Genomic DNA, 22,279 nt, shown 5'->3' with positions numbered 1-22,279 from the left:
TGCTTAACTCGTATAAAAATTGACCTCTTTCGCTTCTAAGACTCTTAAAACTATCATAAAAACAATGCCCAATTGTTTTCAAATTGTTTGTAACTTTTTAATTTTTTTTTATTTAAAGATAGATTTTAAATTTTAAGTAATTGTGCCAAATAAAGAGCTATGTAACATTAATTAATTAGGCTGACATGTCATACTGTTAATTCATTTGACGGTAAGCTAATAGTGCGACCTATTTAAAATTAGAGAAAAACCTAAAGACCTAATTATTAAAATTAAAAACTGAAATTTGATTTTTCATTGTTTTTTTATAATAGTATATATTTAGGTTTAATATCTTAAGTATCATCAATACATATAAAAATATTAATTCATTATGTTGATTAATATAATTTCAAATATGTTATCAATAGAGCGGTCCAAAAATTAAATGATTTTTTTTTTTGCCCCAAATGAATATCTAAAATTAAATTTTAAGCAAAGAAACGTAACGGAGTTGACTCTTTTCCACCGAAATCAAACAAACACACAACATATGTCTGATTAGTATTAACTACCTTGGATTCTCATTAATGTCCTGGTAGGACTGAGTCAGGCTATAGCTCAATCAAACTTGAGGGAGCACTTGCGGTTTCCACCGTCTAGGCCCCTCATGTGCAGCTCTCAGTGGGTAGGTGTTATCTACTATGGTCACACTTAGGTAAAATAACCACAATTGGTCTCTCCAACCTACTTTTTTTTCTTAAAAAAAAAAAAAAAAAAAAAAAAACTAGAAGAATGAGGCTACCTACGGGCTCACACATGGTGGGTCTCATAGGATCCGGATCCCCTGGAATTCCAAGGAGAATTTTAGTTTTTGAAATTTCAAATCTAAGCCATCAATTTTTATCCAAGAGTCATTATTCTGCCACGTGTCCCACTACTAATAAAATAATAATAAATTTTTAATGATATTAATAATCATCATTATTTTATTATTTTATTAATAGTGGGACATGTGGCAAAATAATAGCTCTTAGATGAAAATGAATGGCTTAAATCTAAATTTGAGAAACTGAAATTCTTAGGAGAATTTCAGGGGATCTAAATCCGGGTCTCATTTAAGTCGCATTACTTAGACATACCACACGACGTCTCTTCATTGCTGCGCAATTCTCACCAGCAATTGAAACCCTACTACCTCTTATTTCGTTCCCTGTCTCTCTCTGTCTCTCTCTCGCTCTCTCTGTTCCGTGGTCGGCTCGCTCCGGCGGCTTCTTTACGTTGATTACTCGTGTGAAAGGTAAGCAGTTATCAGTAACACCTTTATTGCTTTCACTTTCAATTGTCCGATGTTTTAAATGTTTTTGTTTTCAGTTTGTGCGATTCTGTTGCCCAGGTTTCCCATATATTATTGTTTATTTATATTTACTGTATATTTTCCAGTTATGGGGTGTTTAATTTTGCTTTATTGAAGCAAATGTTTGTGTTTTTATGGAGCGAAGTCATGTGAGAATGAAATATATTCGCAAAGTATAATACCCTTCTCTTTGGGTCTGTAACCGTGGATTTGGACGCCTAGATAAACCGTAGAAGATATTAAGATAATATAAAAGGAAGTTTTTTTTTTCTTTTTTTCTTTTTGGGTTTTTGATAATTAGTTGAATCGGATTCTGAAGTAAGTTAAAAAGTACGTTTCTTTGAATTGGTGTTTATTGAATGGATCGTTTTCAAATGCCGTGATAAGTTTTGATTGTATTTTTCCTGAGCTCCTATTGAATCAATTGCTTTTGTTTCGTTTTGGTGATAGTTATCATGATTTTCTTTTTCATTTTCCCCCTACTTGTCAGGTGGCTTATTTTGTATACTTCCTATGTACATGAGGTGTCTTATGCTTTTATTGATATCTCGAGTACTTATAATATATATTTTTTGTAATAATATCAATTGTCAATGTCGGCCGCTGTGACAAATTCTGAGGCTGTGCAACAGTAGCATATGATGTTCAGTGTGCGTGTTTGCAAATCGCCTATATCCTTGAGTGTGTTTAGTAAAGAGTTTTGTTGTGGGTTTTTTGTTTGAATGAGAAGTGATTGATGTGATAGAAATGTAAAATGAGATTTGAATATTTTGTGAGAGAAGTGAGGAAAGTTGTTTGGTAATAGAAAAAAAAAAAAGCGGATGACTTTTCTTTAGGAGAAGTGAAAGAACTTAGTAAAGTTGACTTTTTTTTCAATGCTTTGCCCTCTTCAGTTCATGCTTTGTTTACTTTTAGTGATATTTAGGAGGGTTTGTGGATCTTCTCCTTCAAGTGTGCTCCCCTGATTCGTCTTTAAATTAAGAAGTCTAAAGGCATGATCAAACATCCTATAGTGGGAACTTTCTTGTGGTTATCATTGTATATTCGAAAATTTGAAATTGTCACATTTACCTGATTTATGTCACTTCGGCTTTCATTTTATGAGTTAGAGGAAGGAGGTTTCGCTTGTAAGAAACCTGTTCTGTTCTCGGTGTGTTGTTCAGAACTCAAAATCTTTACCAGTGTGTCTATTCCATCTAGCTGGAGCTTTAGATGTATGCATCTTGATTACTTATTTTTGTCTTATTGAGAAATTGTTAGGGTCATTATTGTCTTTTTGCTAGCTTGGGGGAGGGGAGGGGGGGCATATGTGGACTTTTACTATATAGGTTCTTGATTTTAAGAATCTCGGTGAACCCAATTTTGTACGTTGGAAGCTCTTGGCCATCGATTAACCACTTAGGGTTTGGAGGGTGCTTAAAAATATTTTAATTTTCCGTCATATGTTGCTCAAAAAGATTATATTGATTCTGAAATTGCTCACAAAACTTAAATTAGTATTATGATTGACAAAGATAATTAAAAAAAAAGAAGATTTTGTTGGGTTAGGTGATTAACAAGCTCTTTTCGCAAACTTATCAACGAAGCAATGACGCTGTCGGACGAGGAAATCAATAGGCTTTTCAGGATTCGAAGAACAGTGATGCAAATGCTGAAGGACCGGGGATATTTTGTTGGGGACTTTGAGATTGACATGACCAAAGAGCAGTTCAGGAATAAGTACGGTGAGAGCATGAAAAGGGAAGACCTTGTTATCAATAAAGCCAAGCGAAACGATAGCTCTGATCAGGTATTTATTCAATTCTATTTGTCTACATTTTTCGTGCTTTTGTGATTCTTATTAATGTAGTTGAGTCTTTTTTGTTTTAGTAGCAGTAGCATTATATTGCTTTTCTTGAAGTAAAATGTGACTGAGAGGCTCTGCTTCTTTTCACTCCTTGATTATTGGGTACGAGGAGTTTAATGTGGGGTTGATAGTTGATCACATAGGGATTTTACACTAATGGGTTGAAGGGGAATTATAGGAAACTGTAGTGCCGTGTGTCTGTATATTTTATGATGTAGGCATTTCCCATGCATAAAGTGAAATGAAAATTTTTCATGGTGTGGACGATGTGATATTTGGAAGAATTGTGACTCTAATGGTCTTTTCTTGGTTGAATTTGTAGATTTCTGATTGCTCTTGTTTATTAGTTTGGTCTAGCAGGTTGATATTTAGGTCCATTATTATTTATATCAGTGCCTAAGGATAAGATTATATCCGTAATAAAGATATGAAACTCTAAGGAGAGTGGCTTCTTAATATAAAGATATTGGCTTGCATGTGCACAAATTTTTCTTGCTTGCAGTATAGTTTAAAATAGGACTTGTGCAAAATTTCCCCATACTTGCCGTTTCTTTTTCATCATAAAGGCGTTCACATTTTTATTGTCAGTGATTTAACTGTTGCCATAGTTCTTCTGGGATTAGGGAAAGTAGAGCTAGATCAATTTGTATGACACAATTGTTCTCTGTGCATAGTTTCTTTACATATATATGATTGGACAGTATGAAACATACCGCCCATGTATTCTTCTCTCCATGCCTTTGTTTGTCTTCTTATTGGTTGTCTCTTGTATGTTAGATCTATGTTTTCTTTCCTGAGGAACCAAAGGTTGGTGTTAAGACAATGAAGACTTACTCCCAACGAATGAAGTCGGAGAATGTTTTCAGAGCAATCTTGGTCGTTCAGCATAATTTAACTCCTTTTGCTCGGAGCTCCATAAATGAGATTTCTACAAAATTCCAATTGGAGGTTTTCCAGGTGAAACTGAGTGCTTTGGTGATGTTGAAGAACAAAATTGTGGCTGTTGATTTTTTGTCTAGCATTTTTTTTACCCAAGGATTCTCAGTATCACAGACATCAGGGCATTGTGATGGCCTACTTAATTTGCACATCTCCCGAGGACCTTTGAGGTTCTAATGGTATATCTATTTAAGTGAACATGAAGGTCGTACTAATTTGATTGATCAAAAATTAATAATGGTTAGATTGGATGTCTAGGTTCATCTGAATAATATACTTTTACCATAGAAATTACACTTGAATGTTTATTCATTCAGTGACCTTGATGGTTGAAGAAATTTGATCAAATGATGTGTGGAAGAAATTGTCTTTGTTGTTATATTTTCTTTTGTTTTAAACAGATTTATCATCATCATTAATTTGAACTGCTGGTTCTATTCTAAATGTGACAAAGTAAATGGTTCATTTTATGACATATGAACCATTGCTTTTCTGTCTCTGAGTTTTTACTCGATAGGATTTGCTTGATATCTGTGACACATTCAACTGCAGCTTGGTGTCAATATTTTCTCTGATTTTGATATTGATCTTACGTTATTATTCAGTGACATTAATCACATCTTCAGTTATTAGCATGCATTATTTCCTGAACTTATTGGAAGATAGTAATTTTTTTTCCTTTTAGATTTTTCACTAATAGCACCATTTATACAGGAGGCAGAATTGTTGATAAACATTAAAGAGCATGTTCTTGTCCCTGAGCATCAGGTACTTACAATTGAGGAGAAGAAAACTTTGCTGGAAAGGTACACCGTGAAAGAAACTCAGGTCAGTGGATGTGAAAATTGCATTTATAAATTGTAAAAATTTGGAAAATACTGGGAGTAATATTTGTCAGCATCTAAAAGATTAGTTGCTTAGACCAGAGGCTTGCACTATGCAACACAGGCCATGACCTACTTACAACATGCCATGAAAAATATTATTTATGTGTCCACTCTATGCAATCTTGTTTGATCGTAATGATTACTGTTACGCAAAATCAATCATTGAGAGTCAACTCTGTGCTAGAGATTGGTTAGTCTGCAACCATATTAGTTTGAAATACAGTAAAGCTTTAGAAGCCAAGGGTAATAATAGAGCTAATGAGCAGAACTAGCCAAAATTTTCCCTAGTGATTAGGTTAGTGATGTTGAATGTATGTTTGGTTCTCTGGGCATGTTAGGTCCTACCAAGTCAGATTCCCTTTGGTTGTTTGCAGTGTGCGTTATGCATGGTGCCGCTGATATAATCTATCTCAATGCCCCAAATCTATAAATTTTCCTAAGTCCACTCTAAGAAGTAGACATAACTTGTCAAACTAAGTTATAAACTAGTTGTAATATGATGGACCGTTGGGTTTGAGGCATATTTATGATACAGATGCTTTTTGGCCTTTGCATAAAGGTTACGCATGGATTCTGTTACTGAAAAAATTAGCTCAAATCTGTTAATACATGCAAGCCAACGTTGCTGAATTCTGTGAGAAAATGTTAGTATTTTCAGTTGGGAAGTTCTTTGTTACGATCAGCATGTGGCTTTAATATAGGATATAGACATGTATTCAAGTTTCTGCCAAAGATAAATCACTAAGGAAACTCTCATGCCGTGGTCACGTTTGATAAACATTTTCGATACATAATTTATCTTGACATTATTCTAATTGTACGAAAATAGTGGTATCAATAACTAAAGGGAAATTACAAATGACTCTCTTACTTTTCAAGTAGCTGTCTGAAAGTTCAATAATTAAAGTATTTGTTGTAAAGACAGGTGTTATCATTTAAGAGGAAATTAGTTATCACACTTGAGACTTTCAAATGATTGAAATATTATTCTGTGATGAAGGCATAGTCATTGACTCATTGTTCATTTCAATTTTTTTCAACTGGTATATCAGTGTTAGTTAATAATTCAGATAATGTATTTTTTGCTATTAGATCTCGTGTTGAGATGTCAGTCTTCACAATGCATATCTTGTTTTGCATTTCTGTTGCAAATCCCATCAGATTCTGACATTTTCTGTCTGTATTGTGAGTAAACTGAGTTCAGCTGCCTCGTATTCAAGTGACTGATCCAGTCGCGAGATATTATGGGCTGAAGCGTGGACAAGTCGTGAAGATAATCCGGCCAAGCGAGACTGCAGGCCGATATGTCACTTACCGTTATGTTGTATAAGTACTTCTTACATCTTAGTAACTTGCCGAGAAAAGTGTTGCAACCGGACCTGAGTGGAAAGTGTTCATTGCCTCTGTCAAAATGGCCAAAGAACCAAACTCAACGACTTTGTAATGAAAATTTAAAGACGAACCCTGTTTTGACCTTATTTATGGGTATTTCTGATCAGTTGTGCTTCCCTTTTCTCTATGTGGTATTAAGTAGCCTCTTTAATTGTGTGCTTCTCTTTCATCTTGTTAGGTCTAATGCTGATAATTTTTTGGTATATATGTATAAGTAATAAGTTTTGTGTATGCTCCTCAACGTCTTAGGTTCGAAACCCATGCAATCTGCTTTTATTTATCAAAAAATCAGTAATAAGTTTTGTGTATTTGTTTGTTGTCACGATTCAGGAAAGTGTTAGTCACATTTGTGTTATACCTTAAAAAGCATATGTCGAGGTTGCAATTAAAACTCCTTAAAAGTAACTTAAAGGAGAAGGATTAAGGGTCAGTTTTGGCCAATTAACCCGTTTGAAGACATCTTCAAGGAAAAAATCCAAAACCACGGGCAATTTATCAGGGTCAGGGCATCCTCAATTTCAATCGACGCCAACCAAAAGCAAAACATCTTGGGCTACAGTTTTTCTTCACTCGAGCCAAAGGTTTTTTCTTTTTTTTTTTTTTTTAATTTTTTTATCTTCTCACCACTGTTCAACAATGCATCGAGGGTGCAAAGCCAAAAGCAAACTCTCCCAAGCTAGCCACACCAGTTCCATTAAATATGTTGCCACAACTCTCCATTCCTATACCATGAGTTCCTTCTCCCCAAAACTGTGTGCAAATCCTTGGGTTTCCTGTTCATAAACTTCTAGTGGGACTTTAAAGCAGAGAAATCCAAAAACCTTGCATTCAAATTTTGGCGATCAATCTGTTAATGGGTCAAGGAGATGAGTTTCTCTTTCTTAATGGGCTGAGTTATTTATTTAACCTAGTCTTGCTAGTTACTTTATTACTTGTTTTTTGCACTGTTTTCGATTGTTTAGGGATTATTGTTTGGGTTGCCTACCATTTTTATGTTTTATTCTATTTTAATTTTTCCTTTCCCGTTCTGTATGTTGAAAACAAAATAAATTAAAAAAAAAAAAAAAACTACAACATATAAAGCCGGATCCCTATCCGACATCTAACCCTATTCACTTTTAAACGACCGTGAGGTGCCGTCGTTTTTCAGAACACAAAGCGCCGTCGTTTTTAAGTGCAATCATGGATCGTCAAAAGCATATAAGCCATTCATTACAGGAACACCTTAATCGATGATCATGGAGGCCGATAATCCTCCTTGCAGAAGCACCAACACCAAAGACAGCAACGCTTCGACCAACCTTCAGCAAGAGAAATGGCAACGTTGCATCTTCGACCTCCCGCCCAGCTTCTTCGACGCCTGCCGCCTTCTCTCATCCCCTCACTCCTCTTTGACTTCAATCTCCGAACCGCTCGATCACACCAATGAATCCACCGCCGAAACCCTAGACGTCCCAGAAAGCGACGAGAAAACCGCCCAAAAAGACGTCTTAGCGACACCTAGATGGACCTGCAACACCTGCAAGGCCGAGTTCGAGTCCCTCCAGGACCAGCGCACGCACTTCAAGTCCGATATTCATCGATTCAATGTAAACCGAATTCCGTATCTTCCATTTTCCTTTTTGATAAATCGGTTTTAATCTTGTTTCACTTGAACTGAATTAGGAAAATTTAGCTCTGTGTGTGAAATTTATTACCACCCCCCCCCCCCCCCCCCCCAAAAAAAAAAAAGAGAAGAAAAAGAAATTGAAATTCTGTTAATGAATTGATCAGTGAAATATGTTTCCTTTATAAGCTTTTCCAAAGTTTAGAGAAAACAATTTTTTTTGGGTCAGTAGAATGGCAGAAATATTGATAAGACTTTTGGATTTTTTGTTTTGTTTTGTTTTTGTATTCTAGGAATGCTCATTTGAAGCATATTCTTGGTTATATGTGACAATAGGTGAAGCTAAGCATTGCTGGAAAGAACATTGTGAGGGAGGAGGATTTTGATGAGTTGACCTCTGATTCTTTCAACGACTATGATGTATCAAGTATATCAGGATCAGAAGATGAAGCCGACAAGGGGTTTGGTCCCAACCGTGCTTTGCCTAGGGGAATGAATGAAAACCTTAAGCAAAAGCTATTTTTCTGTCTTAATACGGGAGAGAGAGTTTCAGTTTGGAAGAGTTTACTTATGAATGAATCTGAAAATGTTTCTTATGAGAATAATGTTGTAGTCAATGGCGGGGGTGTGCCATACTTGAGAGAGAATGAAGTGATCGAGAGACTGAAAAGTTTGATTCGGGAGCCTAGAGATAATACCTATTTGAGAATTGTGTTGCTTGCAAGTGGTGGGCACTTTGCTGGTTGTGTCTTTGATGGTAACTTAGTCGTTGCTTGCAAAACATTCCACAGGTTAGTATATTTTCTTCTTTGAATGAACTAGATAGTGCAAATACAGAGATTTTCTTATATGTCTTTATCTTTGCTTGACGTGCATTGGTTGAATGCCCCCTAAGCTTTGGAGTATCCGCTCTACATATTAGCCTTTGACTCTTGAGGCATCATTTTATGTTGTGCTTCAAGGCAAGCTCTGAGATTTAAGTGGCACATGGCTTTTTGAAAGTTGTCATTTCCTCCTAATGTTGTGATTGTCAATGTGTCATGTTACATAACCTTTGAGATCAGAATCACAAATGAAGCACGTTCCTGCCATGCACCCCTCTTAGCTTTTGATATATGAATCATTACTTATCAAAAAAGCTCCTGCCATGCACCCATGGGATGAGCCTTATGGCAGCAAAAGGCAAGCCTTAAGCTTTGGGCTCATATGTCTTCTAGCATGCCATCTCTAGATTGTGGTTTTCATTGCCTCATTGTCTTAAATTCACTTTCCTTTATCTAGGGAAAAGTTGGTTTTGTACTTAGTTGCTGCTACTGTTTCCAACCTGTTTTGGATAACCAACACAGTGGGACACTTTTTGGTGACTTGAGGATGAATATTTGCAATCTCTCTTATTTCTTCTGGTCTGCTTTAAGTTAATGGGGCTTTAGGAGAGGAAATAAACTGATCAATAGGTGCCAATGAGCTTTAGCTCAAATTGCACCTCCTCCTCTGTAAGAATGAGGTAGATTATAAAGTTGTTGATTCAATACCAACTTGATGCGTAAATTACCAATCAACAGAAAAAAGAAGAAGAAGATTTGCTCAATGGTCGCTGTCTACAGTCATTCAAACATTTTATGTCTGCTAAAGTGTGCTTGAACTCTTCTTTTTGTCATGTAGATATGTTGTAAGGGCCAACGCTGGAAAAAAACAGTCATCAAAAGATGCTGGCGGCAGGGCTATACATTCTGCTGGGGCTTCACTTCGTCGATATAACGAACTGGCTTTGAAGAAGGTAATTAAAGCTAAATTGTTTGCTTCAACTGTGTCCTAATTGTTTGAGTTTTGTTGTTATCACATAATTTATGTGGTATTCTGGTTTATATCTATGAATATCAATTCAAATCGATTGACACTAACACATCATTGCTAGTGCTTTAAATGTTTACATTTTAGACATCTCTTGAAAAACATTTGCCATCCATGTCGACGATAATTTTATATAATCCAAACGTTATTTTATCTTCAATTTTGTCAAATTTCTTTCCTAATTTACTCTTCTATGATATCTTTAACTCCAATGATTATTCTTTTTGATAACCAAATTAAATGGCCTTAGCTGTATTGCATCAGAGTTTACGTTGGGGTCACAGACACATGCATGTTTGAATGCATGACTGTACCAAAGTATGGATTTTAAACTCTTCTAAGGTTGATGAATTCTTGTGTCATGAATTGTTCAGGATATTCAAGAACTACTTGCTTCTTGGAAGCCTTATTTTGATGCTTCCACTTGCATCTTTGTTTATGCTCCTTCAAACAACCATCAACTCCTCTTTAATGGGGAAAAACCTTATTTTAGCCATCAGCACTGTGTAGTTCAAAATGTTCCATTGACTGTTAGGAGGCCTACCTTGAAGGAAGCCAAGCGTATATATAGCCAATTGACACGAGTTGGCTATGAGATAGATGAGAAGGAAATTCCACCAAGCATCGAGGCGGACTCATGTTCAAGTATGAGTACCATAAATAATGGCAGCCTGGGCTCCATCAAAGAAGATGTGGGTAACAAGTTGGGCCATTGGGATAATGTGGATGCTTGTTCAAGTTACAAAAAATCTGATGAACTGTCTATGTCAAGTGAGACTGAGATTGAACTTACTGGTGGATCAACTCCTTTGCATGAAGCGGCACAGTCTGGCAATGCTTATAAGGTTCTGGAACTCCTAGAACAGGGTCTCGATCCTTGCTGCAATGATGAAAGAGGACGGACCCCATATATGCTGGCAAGTGATAAGGAAGTCAGGAACACTTTTAGAAGGTTTATGGCCTCGAACCTTGATAAGTGGGATTGGAATGCTGCTAAAGTGCCTAGTGCATTGACAAAAGAAATGGAGGAATCACAAGCTGCTAAGCAGGTAGACATTTGTTTCTGTCAACAATGATGTATCAGTGAGTGGCGTATAATGAGAGTTAAATGACTCCTAAATTCGTACATCATTATCTTGGTTATTTTCTTTGTGGCTTGGTTGCCATGTCTCATTCAATTTATTTGTTAAATTCACATAACTGTTATGTACTAGAAACATCATATATTGAAGAAAAATATAATGCAAAGAGGAAAGGGCATTATGCTGTAAAAGAATACATAGTTGGGATCTTGGTGGTTGTGTCCCTTATTGTATTTTGTAGCATAGATATTCCATGTTAGCTTGTGCAGCGTCAGGATACATCACGGAGAGCCACATTACCTTGGGGTGGTGTCAAAAAATCATTTAAATAATGGATTTCCCAGTGTTCGAGTGATTGTGTAACTTCTTATCAGTCAATGATATTCACATACATAATGGTTTTACCAACCAAATCTGTTTTCTCAATAGTGATGCATTTTCCCTTGCTTTCTTGATCTAACCATTTCAAGATTAAATTCTATGCTTAACATGAGAGACTGGTTGTTTTCCTTTTGTGGTTCTTCAGGCAGAAAAAGATGCAAAGAAGAAAGCAAGAGCAAAAGAATTGAAGAAATTACGTAAAGCAAAAGAAAAGAAGGCTCAGGTGCATAGTGCTTTTTTTTCTTCCCCCTTATATTTTGTGAAAAGATGGTAATGGAGAATTTGTTAGCCTTTAGGTTTTTTGTCTTGTTTTATGCTCTCCAGAATTAAATCTATGTTTACCCTGGATTTATTTAGGATAACATTTGAATTGATGTGATTTCCCCTCCCCCCCCCCCCCTCCCCCTCCTCTTTTTTTTTTTTTTTTTTCTTTCTTGTAGCTTTTAGCCAATAGAAGGGAGTGGCAGTGAGGAGTCAACTTCTAGTAACTGATTTTTAGTATAATGAAATCTATAGTTTGAATTACCCTCGTGTCTAGCATTAATTATTAGAGTATAATTAAAGGTCAAGCATGTTAATTACCCTGTTTCGAAACCACCTCAGAGATTTTGTCAAGTGCATTGAGCTTGGACCTTGAAGCATGGGTGCATGACCCATTGAAGCTCCAATTTTAAATTTAGGGCTTGTTTGGAATTGTGTTAGAGGGCTTAAAAAGTCCTTGTTCTACTTAAAAAGCCCTGCCAAAAAAAAGTTGGCCTGTTTGATAAAAAATTTCAAAAGTACTTTTTCGACTTTGTTTTTTATTCTAAAAATGACAAAAACTTAAAAATGAAGCTTTTGCCAAAAAATGTTTTTTTGACTTAAAAGCTTTTTTTTCAAATGCAATCTCAAACATGTTCTTAATTATTATTCTTTCTGTTAGTCCGTTTGTTAAATTGGAGAGCTATAGTAGCCGGCTGTGGAATTTTGAGAATTTTTTTGTTGAGAAAATTTGTGTTTTTTCTCATAAGCAAATGCAATTTATTAAAATGCACATTGACTCTACGGCTGCTGTCAAGTGGAGTCTTGAAGAAAAAATCCTTTAGTTCCACTACTGCCGTTCATAGTCTTCAAAGTTCGGATCATTTCTCTTCCTCAAAAGACACCACATAAGGCAAGAGGGGACCTTCTTCCATATAACAGCATTCCGAATCCTACCAAAATACCATTTCCAGCTAGCAAAAAGATCTACCACTCGACAAGGCATAACCTTTGCCAACCCTACAAGGCTAAAGATGGTATTCCATAGAGCATTAGACATCTCACAATGTAGTAAAAGGTGGTCCACTAACTCCCCACTCTTCTTATACATACAATACCAATCAACCACAATGACATGCCAAGTTCTAAGATTATCCATGATTAGAATCTTCCCTGAGGCAGCTGCCCAAGGAAAGAAAACCATTCTCAAGGGAGCCTTGTTCCGCCACTTCTCCAAGGGAAAGGAGTGTTATTGCGGGGAACAAGGACATTATAGTATGATTTAACATCAAACATCCTTCTCTTGGAAGAAACCGAACAAAGCTGTCTTCGTCACCCCGTTTCAATCTAAAGGAAACCACAAATTGAAGAACGAGGTAAAGAGATCCACCTCCCAGTTGTAAGTCACTCTCAAAAAGTTGACATTATATTGATGAGACTTACTAGAAAACTCCAAATGATCTGCTATTGAAGCATCCTTACAACTGGCCAAATTGAACATGTCAAGAAAAGCTGCCTGAGGGCTTGATCCCCACACCACACATCATTCTAATATTATTTTATTAATCAACTAAAGCATGTTATCAACTGCATGTAATGGTCCTGCTTTTTAAACACATTTACCCTTCACTATTTCCATTTCAATTTCATATCTTCAATGTCATCCTGGTGTGATTTTGCAGTCTGAGGCTGCCCTCGGCCAGAATGCTTCAAAAGGTGTAGAGAATCAAGGAACAACTTCAACTTCTATTCTCAAGGGATTGCATTCTAGTGGTGGTTCACAGATCTCTAAAGAGGTTAGAATTATAAAAATGATATTATTATTATTGTTGTTGTCATCGTTAATATTATTGTTTGAAATTTTTAGTGTAGAGAGTCGGGCCCTATCTTACATGAACTTAATATATAAAACAGCATTATATTGTTTTAAAAATGCTTTGCACAATTTTTCCCGTTTGTATTCATAACATCATCAAAAGGCGAATCAATTTTGGGGTCATATGCTGGTGCTTTTGCTAATGACATCGATTGTTTTTTTAAGGTTTCAATTTTACTTTTGATTGGAGCTTGCTGGGGAAGGGCGCACTTATTTTATTACCTTACTTTATTTCCCTTTTGCCACGTCAGTGTCTTAATTATTCAATCGCAATTACATGTACTGTATGAGCTTTTTTTTGGTGACTGAATCAGGAGGAGCTGAAAAGGGCACTGGCCACTGAGAGGGAAAAGAGGGCAGCTGCTGCTGAGAGGCGAATTGCTGCGGCTGCAGCCCTTAATGGTCAAGGTAATAACGCCCCAATTGTACCAAGCACCTCACAATCCAAAAGTGGGTTAGCTGGCGACATTACTTGCTCCTGCTGTAATACTTCACTGGCGGGTAAAATTCCTTTTCATAGATATAATTACAAGTACTGCAGCACCTCATGCATGCATGTACACAGGGAGATCCTTGAGGACGGATAAAATAAAGCCACCCTTTTTTTGAAAAGTAATTTAATCTCGTTGAAAAGTGGGGCGCAATTTTAATACACATGAATATGCAAGAGAATCCCGTATTCCATAGAAAGATGACATAAAGCCCTTGTATTACTTTATAGTTTCATGATCTAATTTTGACTTCTTAATGGCAATCAATTTGAATTTTTGTCTTTCACTTGGTGTATCGTGTCTCATTCTTTTGGTAAAGCAATTGAAGATGTAAGAACAGCTTATATCCTGAAGTCCCTAAAACTTACAGAACCCTGAACTCTCAACTTCATTCTCAAGACAAAATGTCTATCTTAAGAGGACTGGGTTGTTTTAGGTAACCGTGTCTCCTTGATGACCCTACAATCGAGAAATTATATATATATTAAATCACTTTTTATGGATAATATATTCTTTGTTATTATTTTTAAATTCTCGAAATGCCTATAAATTGAACTTTTTCCCAAGTTCATTCGTTAGGTCAATTAACCATGATATACTCTGTTGGTAGCCATGGATTGGGAAATGACTGGATGAATATTATTGGTGGCATGTAATGAAAAATGTCAACTAAATCGAGCTCCCCATTCCCTGGACTTTAGCAGCTCCCTCCTTGATTAGCCTGTCGTTTCAATTCATAACCGTAATTCATATTAACATGGGAGAAAGTAGAAACACAAAAATTTTCTATTTAATAACCCAACTGTGGTCGCTAATAAATTTTATAAAATTAATTACTTGATACTCCTCAACATGCTCTTGAGGTAGGTTAAAACAACTAGGTGAGAGCTTAAACTTTTCAATTTAATACTAATAAGATTCTGCATTGCAAAAATACTTGTAAAAAAAGAAGAAAGATTTTGTATTGGAAAAACGACAGTTTTGCCAACACTCTTGAAATCTTGGATGACAGCTCATATTTTATTGAAATGTGTGTTTGTGAAGTACCGTGTGGGTGTGGTAATCCACATCAGGTAATCCACTGATGTGGTAAGCGTTACGTGGATTATCATGTTAATTTGCAAGTGTAAAGAACTAAGGGTTACATGGATTATTATGTCGGTTTGCAATGTGACACTTATAAAGAACTAGTAGTACTTTGAACAATACTCAATTATGAATTGAAATTAAATGGCATCAAGAATAGACAAATATCTGTCGTTTCGATGCAAAAGATATTACAAGCAAAATGTAACCTGAAACTCTGGCAAGTCCCATAAATTTCAGACCAAACCATGAATGAAAGATTGGCCAAAGCAATCCTCACAGGTTCGAGTGCTACATCATAAGATCATGCACTAATGGGGACTACTAATGTCAATTACAAGGACAACATAGTGCGCATCCTTCGCTAATTCGCTTACAAATATATATATATATATATATATATATATATATTGTTAAATCATCACTTATCTTAAAAGTTAAAGTTGATAGAAAATGATTAATTTAATTATTTAATTTAGTGTGATGCTATTTAATAGGTTGGTATACGATTGTCATACAAGTAGGATGTCGTAGCAATGAAAATCATCTTTCTTCTTTTTCTTTTTTCTTTTTAATTACAAGTGCTAATTTTTACTACTACATCATAAATTGTATGACAATCATATAATAATCTACTAAATAACATTACTCTTTAATCTATATTCTAAAATTCACGCGTGTGCTCAAATTTTTTTTAATTAGTAAGGCCCAACAAGTAAAATATAATTAATATGGGAGGTGAATAACAAAGACAATGTGTGAACTTAGAACCTTTACTTTGGTATCATATTAAAAATCAGAGATAGAAAATGACAGGTAAAAACCTTAAAATAAAATAAAATAAAATAAAAATTGTACCAACTATATGTATTTCTTGATATCCGATCAATTATATGATAGGGTATTTAATCAAAAAATTTGGGAGATATGGTCCCATACTAATTAACTATGATTATTTTATACATGAATGATATCTATGTAAAGAAACTACCGGCACTTCAAGTTTGGTTGAATCATAGCCTCATTCAGCACCATCAAGACGTCAGTGAATCTTGAAATAGCTTGATCCATATGTGCTAGTTATTAGTTGACATTCCCATACCTAACAACTTAATAGCCTCATAATACCGCTTTTAGTTATAATCTTCTGTCTTAGATACATGATAACTACAAGTCTACAAATATAAATCATCCACTTCTATATATAACAAATAAATGAGTAAGAACCAACTGGTAAGATGTTGTCAAAATGGAATGGACAATTTCTTAGATTTAAATGCTTTACGAAATAAGAATAATATTATAAATTGATGATGTAGTTGATGCATAGTCAAGTTTGGGCAACAAATACTTGCAAGAGAGAATAAGAATTGTAGAGACTTGTCAAGGGTGGCCGAAGGGAATTAGAATTTTCTCAATTTCATTTAAAGTGGATAATATTTAGTTAGTTATATTGGAAGGGTATTTTTATCCACTCAAAAAAATAAAATGACAAAAATTGGAGAGGATCCTGTTAACCCAAACCTTCGCCCACCGCCTCAACAATGGTTCGTCGGTCATTTCTGGGGTTTTTGAGGCACATAATCTTCGTGCACCCCAGCTTTCGCACCGTTGGAAAGTATCTAGGAGACTGGGACTATTCACAATCACCGACTTTTGGTAGAATTCGAACAGGGCGAATGACGGCGTCGTTTTGTCAATTTTGGGAAATATATATAGGCTCGCTGAAAATAGAGTACAAAGTACAAACCGACATTGCCTAACCTTCTAGAAAGATCTCGGCGCAATAAAAAGCTTGTCAAATTTTGCAAAGCTCGATTGCTTCAGAAATTTGTAAAAACAACACTCGCAAGCATAATGGTTAGTCTCTTTTCGCGTACTTTCATCGAACACCTTAACTTCATGAAGTAAACCATGGATTCACGCTTTTGCGTTTTTTTGGCATTTTGCAGTCAGTTACGCTGCACACGAATCTCGGCGACATCAAGTGCGAGATCTTCTGCGACGAGGTTCCCAAGGCTGCCGAGGTCAGTGCCCCGCATTAACAAATATTTTTATATTCTGTTTGTTTCCCGGGAGAAAACTGTTTCCTCCGGAATTTTCCGGGAAACTTTTTTCTTGGACCTCTTATTTGCAGAGAACCTGAGAAGAAGGGAAAGAAAGGAAATTCGAAAATTAGGGATTCTTGGATCTCTATTTGTTTTCTTTTGGAATAAATGAAGCAACTTTAACTGAATGTTATCTAGATATTCACACTCAGTTTCAAGCTTTCAGTTATGCTACAATTTTCGCCCTATTGTTTAATTGTTCTGCATCATGATGTGCTTTCTTTTGTATTTATGTGGGCCATCTTACAATTATGCTAAACCCTAGCCAAGAAAGATATGCTCTGATACGGTTATTGGACATGAAACTGTTTATAGAATGCGGTGCTATATCGTATTCTAATTCCTAACAAAAGCAAAGAAAGTAACTTGAGCACTCTCACTTCCAATTAGCATCGAGTGCATTGTCTTGTGATACATTTGTTTTGTTTATTTGCTTTACTTTGTATTACATTTGAATTGGCAACTTAAAGAGTTTTGTGCAGTGGAAATTCACCAATGATATGTGTTGCTGCATTAATGTCTCAAAACCTTGTTTTATGATGTTGTACTTGTTCACAATTATTGTGATTCATTTGAATGCAGAATTTTTTGGCACTATGCGCAAGTGGTTATTATGATGGGACCATATTTCACCGGAATATTAAAGGTTTTATGATTCAAGGCGGAGACCCAACAGGTACCGGCAAGGGGGGGACCAGTATATGGGGCAAGAAGTTCAGCGACGAGATAAGAGAGTCCCTCAAGGTAAGTTAGTCTAATCCATGAGGCATAATTAGGCTGTTAGAGCTTGCCATTTGCCTGCTTTGGTTACCTCTTCTATCATGTGCAATTGCCATAGCCACCATTTTGTTTTTATTTCCCAAGTAGGATTGGGGATCTCCACGTTATTTGACTCTTTGACCTATTTAATGCAAATTAATAGCAACATATTAACGTGACTTTCATTACCTTTGGACTGCCAATTATGGTCACCACATCCCATACCAGGGGCTTCTTCCAACCAATCCAAGTAAAAGCAGTAGTGCATTTTTTGTCATGCAATTTCATTGCTAAACAGGAGGGCGGTTGGCTTTCATGCCACTCTTACTCATGCACTTGCTCTTATATAAGGCTTGCAAGTCGGGTCTGAACCTATAAGGCTTGCAAGTTCATAGTGGCTCTGAATTATACCTTCTGGGCCTGGAAATAATAATTTTGCATCCTCTTTCCTTTCCTCTTCTTTGCAGGCTGCAAGCTAAAAGCAGCCTAACTAGATTTTAACTATGCTAGAATAATCAAGATCTTAAGCCGAAACTGCCATTATATATGATTAGGCCAACCTTATAGAGTGGTTTAATTTGACACGCATCCCCTTTTTGCCTCACATGGACATTTGGAGAGGAATATCCATATTTAATGGCGTTGAGCTGTCTATAATCTTTATTCTTGGGATCTTTGTATGAGTTGATAACTGCTTTTGATGGTATTCCTATTCCTTCTTTCTCCTCTTTGTAAGTGTGAGAATCTCAAGGGTGTCGTTCTGGTCACTTGTGGCGTTTGTCTAGTGTTTGGTCACGGCTTGTAGTTCTAGTGGATCACACATGGCGTTGGTCTAGTGAGCGGTTATGTTGTGGTCGATTTCTCCAGGGTGTCGGTCAGGTGTGCGGTCACAGTTTGTGGGGTCATGCATGGCGACGGTCTAGTGAGTGGACAAGGCGTGGCCGATTTTTCTCATGACGCCAGTCTGGTGCTCGTCATGAGAAAAATCACCATAGTTCATAAATAGATGGGAGTAAGTGGATAAAAGGAAAGTTAGGAAGAGCATGAAGGAATGATATTTATAATGCAAGAATATGGGTACATAACTATGCGTTTGAGATTATAAAGCATGTTTTGTTTAAAGTTTTATGTTTATCTACTAGTAAATGAATTGTACGGTATCGGTATGTGGATGTATGTGTTTAATGTTTTGATTATGATAGTAGAAAAATCTTGTAACAACTTTCGTTTTAGTGTTTCAAGTAAAGCACAAAAGTCTCTCTTGTTTCGACTCCAAGAAAAGTATTTACACTGTTGCTTACCTCAAAACTATTAACCTCAGTTTTGTATTTAATGTTTTCAGTGAAACAAAATAAAGACTTTATGTAGGGGTGTCAATGCGGGCGGTTAAAAACCGCTCGCTAAGCGCTATAACCGCTAACTGTTAACCATTTAACCGCTATAACCGCTAACCGCTATAACCGCCTAGCGGTTAGCGGTTATTGAGTTTACTAACCGTAACTGCTAACCGCTAACCGCATTTTTATATATAATGTTTTTATAATTATAATTATAAAAAAATTTATACATATAACATAATTACGTGATCAGTAAATCACAATTTAAGGATTAATATATTATCACTATAATCTATATGATTATATCACATGATCAATTGATCATTAAATCATTTGATTATATAATAACAAATTATACATATATAATATGACATAACTCATAAGTATACCAATTCATACTAATACAAGAATTAAATATTTAGAGACTTATTTCCAATGTATGTTATAAACTTATAAGTCTATATATGTTATAAGTCTACATATGCATATGAATAATATAAATGTATAATATCAATACTTAATCATATGATTCAATGACAATTCAAATACTTTATTCAAGACTTCAAGTGAATCATATTATTAATGTACAATGATGATATGATTGGTATAATATCAAATTAAGTAATTGACATTGGATTAAACAATGATCAATGTGTTACTTATAAACACAATTTAAGTATTAATGTATTATCATTATATGTTGTGACAGTTGTCTGAATTCTGAACTTTTTTTTATATGTTGTGTTGATTTTTTTTTTTTTTTTTTTTTAAATTAAGCGGTTATGATTTAATATTTAAGGAAATTTTTTTAAAGTACAGGTAAATGTAAATTTTGGGTCAAATATTTTTGATTTTTCAATATGGGCTCTTTTTATAGCAATTGGGCCTAAGAAGACACTAAAAATACAAAAAAAAAAAAAAGAGGGTAAAAAAAAAGCCCAAAAAGGTCCCAAAAGCCCTAAAGAAAGCTCAAAAAGCCCAAAAAAAAGCCCAATTTTGAAAAAGTGGTTAGCAGGCGGTTATCTATTTCACTAATCGCTAGCCGGCGGTTAACCGCTAGGTGATTAGCGGTTGCGGTTAGTGAAATCTACTAACCGCTAAGGCGGTTATGGTTAGCGGTTATTGCCAATAATCGCTAACCGTAACCGCCTTAACACTCCTAACTTTATGAAAACAAGAGGTCTCACATCACACACACAATTTGATTGGAGGGTTTTACTTCTTGAGTCCTGGACTCATAGTTCCCTTGGAAAATTGTTTAATTTTACAATTGTAGCAGCGCCGGAGGTGGATGAGCTTGAGGGATATGTGTAATATGACCTGTAGGGTTTGGAATCATAGTTTTAGAGACCCAGGATGATGACGCAACTTGGAGAATTTCATATTTGGGTCAGGTTGGCTTAATGCCACTTTTGCTGATGTATAGTTTTAATTCATATGAACAAAAGATATGTACATTGAATAAAGTTGTATATAAGTTATGGTTGAATTTAAGTAGTGTTCATTATAATGCTCTGGTAGTTGTTCTTGCAGTTATAATTCAGTTAAAGTTTCAAAAAAAAAAAATACATAGCAATTCCTGCTGCATTGGTTATCTGGAAAGGTAGTAATAGCGTTGCTTGGATAATGTTAAATAAACCATTTATCTAGGCGGGGGTGTTACAGGCCCTCTCATCTGTGTTTTGGTTAAGGAACTATTGGACCAGATTTGTTTGGATCCATTTTCGGTTTTATTTGTAGTTCTAATTCCATGCATTGTATGGCTGTTTTCTGAGTGTTTGTTGTGCCCCATCCCCTCCTTTTGTAGTTTTATATTGTTTTAAGGTAATTGTTATGTTGCTAGGAAAAGAAAAAACAATCCTATTGGTCTTGTATTCTTTTTCTTTTTCTTTTTCTTTTTTTTTTTTTATTTTGTGTAATTCCTTTATGGCGGTGTGTATGCACAAGCATAGTTGTTATAATCTCTTGCTTACCACATCGCTGGTTGGGGATATGGTTAATTGAGTAATATTAGTTTGGAGATACTTCATTCGGATCTTTATACCAATAATGTTCCCCTTTTTCTCTATTTTCCAGCACAATGCAAGGGGGATTCTTGCAATGGCCAACAGCGGCCCCAATACTAATGGAAGCCAGTTCTTCATAACTTATGCAAAGCAACCACATCTAAACGGACTATACACTGTGTTTGGGAAAGTGATTCATGGGTTTGAAGTCCTTGATCTAATGGAAAAGGTACGTCCCTGAGCTCCAGTGCAAAAAATGCTTTTTCCCTGTTTTGTTGGAAGTAAAAGCATGATATTTGATTAGTCGTCCAAAGGGCCAGTAGTTTTGCACTCTGTTTTTGGGCTTCCCTATGTAATTCTATATTCTCTACGGAAAATTGCTCATCTTAAATTTTTCCCATAAAGAGGATCAAATGTAGCATTACTGATTTGAATTTGGGTTTTGTGCAGACTCAAATAGGTCCAGGAGATCGACCACTTGCAGAGATCAGACTAAATCGTGTAACGATGCATGCTAATCCACTAGCTGGTTAGTCTCAGCTTGTAGCATTTTTGGCTGTGTACTGCATTCTGGGGAGGTCTCTGTGTTATTCAAATTTTAGGATTAAACTCTTCACCGCAGTTTTATACTTCTGATCAACTGGGGCAATGTACTTGAACTGAACTAAGAGAGAGATAGAAAATTATATAATGCTGTTATTTATTTGTATGACAGCATTTGGATAACTTGAGAAATGTAAAATTGAAGCTTGCATTGTACTGCCAACTGCTTTGAGCATTTCCATGTGGTATTATTGTAATTACTTAATTGACGTATAGGGTTCAATCGAAGCTGCTCATCTTGTTTGTATTTGGCCATTGTGCTTGCGTGCCACGGCTTGAAGCGCCTGCGGGGAACAATTTTCAATCAGTTTTTCAATCCAACAGAAAACGGAGTTTAACGTGTAAACCATGAAACAAAGAAAGCCATCTTTAAACATTAGGGTTGCCACAGTTTTGCTTTCAAACGAAGGATAAAATCAACGGTTACATTTTCAGAATTTATTTTCAACTCTA

The 22,279-nt window shown here is 35.7% G+C and overlaps 3 protein-coding genes across 5 annotated transcripts; all 3 read left to right on the top strand.

Moving 5' to 3' along the window:
- The first annotated feature begins 1,151 nt into the window (after positions 1–1,151).
- Positions 1,152–6,513, top strand: LOC132187717 (DNA-directed RNA polymerases II and IV subunit 5A). Of its 3 annotated transcripts, none has more exons than XM_059602129.2 (5): positions 1,152–1,279; positions 2,885–3,125; positions 3,960–4,139; positions 4,836–4,949; positions 6,199–6,288. In XM_059602129.2, exons 2-5 carry the CDS (start codon positions 2,925–2,927, stop codon positions 6,199–6,201), a joined length of 498 nt encoding a protein of 165 aa, XP_059458112.1. In that variant the 5' UTR covers positions 1,152–1,279; positions 2,885–2,924; the 3' UTR covers positions 6,202–6,288. The 3 variants fall into 3 exon arrangements, with proteins under 3 accessions (XP_059458112.1, XP_059458110.1, XP_059458109.1); XM_059602127.2 differs by having other exon boundaries at positions 1,160–1,279; positions 2,923–3,125; positions 6,213–6,513; XM_059602126.2 differs by having other exon boundaries at positions 1,160–1,279; positions 6,213–6,513.
- Positions 6,514–7,572: 1,059 nt separating this feature from the next.
- Positions 7,573–14,216, top strand: LOC132187174 (zinc finger protein-like protein). Its single transcript, XM_059601390.2, has 7 exons — positions 7,573–7,989; positions 8,343–8,797; positions 9,669–9,783; positions 10,232–10,906; positions 11,466–11,543; positions 13,243–13,356; positions 13,751–14,216. Exons 1-7 carry the CDS (start codon positions 7,633–7,635, stop codon positions 14,021–14,023), a joined length of 2,067 nt encoding a protein of 688 aa, XP_059457373.2. The 5' UTR covers positions 7,573–7,632; the 3' UTR covers positions 14,024–14,216.
- A 2,544-nt stretch (positions 14,217–16,760) lies between these two features.
- Positions 16,761–22,075, top strand: LOC132187034 (Cyclophilin-like peptidyl-prolyl cis-trans isomerase family protein). The gene is made up of 5 exons (XM_059601185.2): positions 16,761–16,873; positions 16,966–17,040; positions 17,704–17,865; positions 21,294–21,452; positions 21,674–22,075. Exons 1-5 carry the CDS (start codon positions 16,871–16,873, stop codon positions 21,755–21,757), a joined length of 483 nt encoding a protein of 160 aa, XP_059457168.1. The 5' UTR covers positions 16,761–16,870; the 3' UTR covers positions 21,758–22,075.
- Positions 22,076–22,279: the final 204 nt, after the last annotated feature.

Source organism: Corylus avellana, chromosome 6, assembly GCF_965113065.1.
Source record: "Corylus avellana chromosome 6, dhCorAvel1.hap1.2, whole genome shotgun sequence".
In the NCBI taxonomy this organism is placed as follows: domain Eukaryota; kingdom Viridiplantae; phylum Streptophyta; class Magnoliopsida; order Fagales; family Betulaceae; genus Corylus; species Corylus avellana.
Note: the sequence above shows the minus strand (reverse complement) of the source record. Positions and strands in the feature narration are given on the sequence as shown.

What these genes read in the sequence shown, in the direction of transcription:
- LOC132187717 (XM_059602127.2), top strand. Translation starts at nt 2,925, where the DNA reads ATGACGCTGTCGGACGAGGAAATCAATAGGCTTTTCAGGATTCGAAGA. An exon ending in GAAACGATAGCTCTGATCAG is followed by an intron (nt 3,126 to 3,959) that starts GTATTTATTCAA and finishes CTTGTATGTTAG; the next exon opens with ATCTATGTTTTCTTTCCTGA. An exon ending in TCCAATTGGAGGTTTTCCAG is followed by an intron (nt 4,140 to 4,835) that starts GTGAAACTGAGT and finishes CCATTTATACAG; the next exon opens with GAGGCAGAATTGTTGATAAA.
- LOC132187174 (XM_059601390.2), top strand. Translation starts at nt 7,633, where the DNA reads ATGATCATGGAGGCCGATAATCCTCCTTGCAGAAGCACCAACACCAAA. An exon ending in CCGATATTCATCGATTCAAT is followed by an intron (nt 7,990 to 8,342) that starts GTAAACCGAATT and finishes ATGTGACAATAG; the next exon opens with GTGAAGCTAAGCATTGCTGG. An exon ending in GTTCACAGATCTCTAAAGAG is followed by an intron (nt 13,357 to 13,750) that starts GTTAGAATTATA and finishes TGACTGAATCAG; the next exon opens with GAGGAGCTGAAAAGGGCACT.
- LOC132187034 (XM_059601185.2), top strand. An exon ending in AGGTTCCCAAGGCTGCCGAG is followed by an intron (nt 17,041 to 17,703) that starts GTCAGTGCCCCG and finishes ATTTGAATGCAG; the next exon opens with AATTTTTTGGCACTATGCGC. An exon ending in TCCTTGATCTAATGGAAAAG is followed by an intron (nt 21,453 to 21,673) that starts GTACGTCCCTGA and finishes GGTTTTGTGCAG; the next exon opens with ACTCAAATAGGTCCAGGAGA.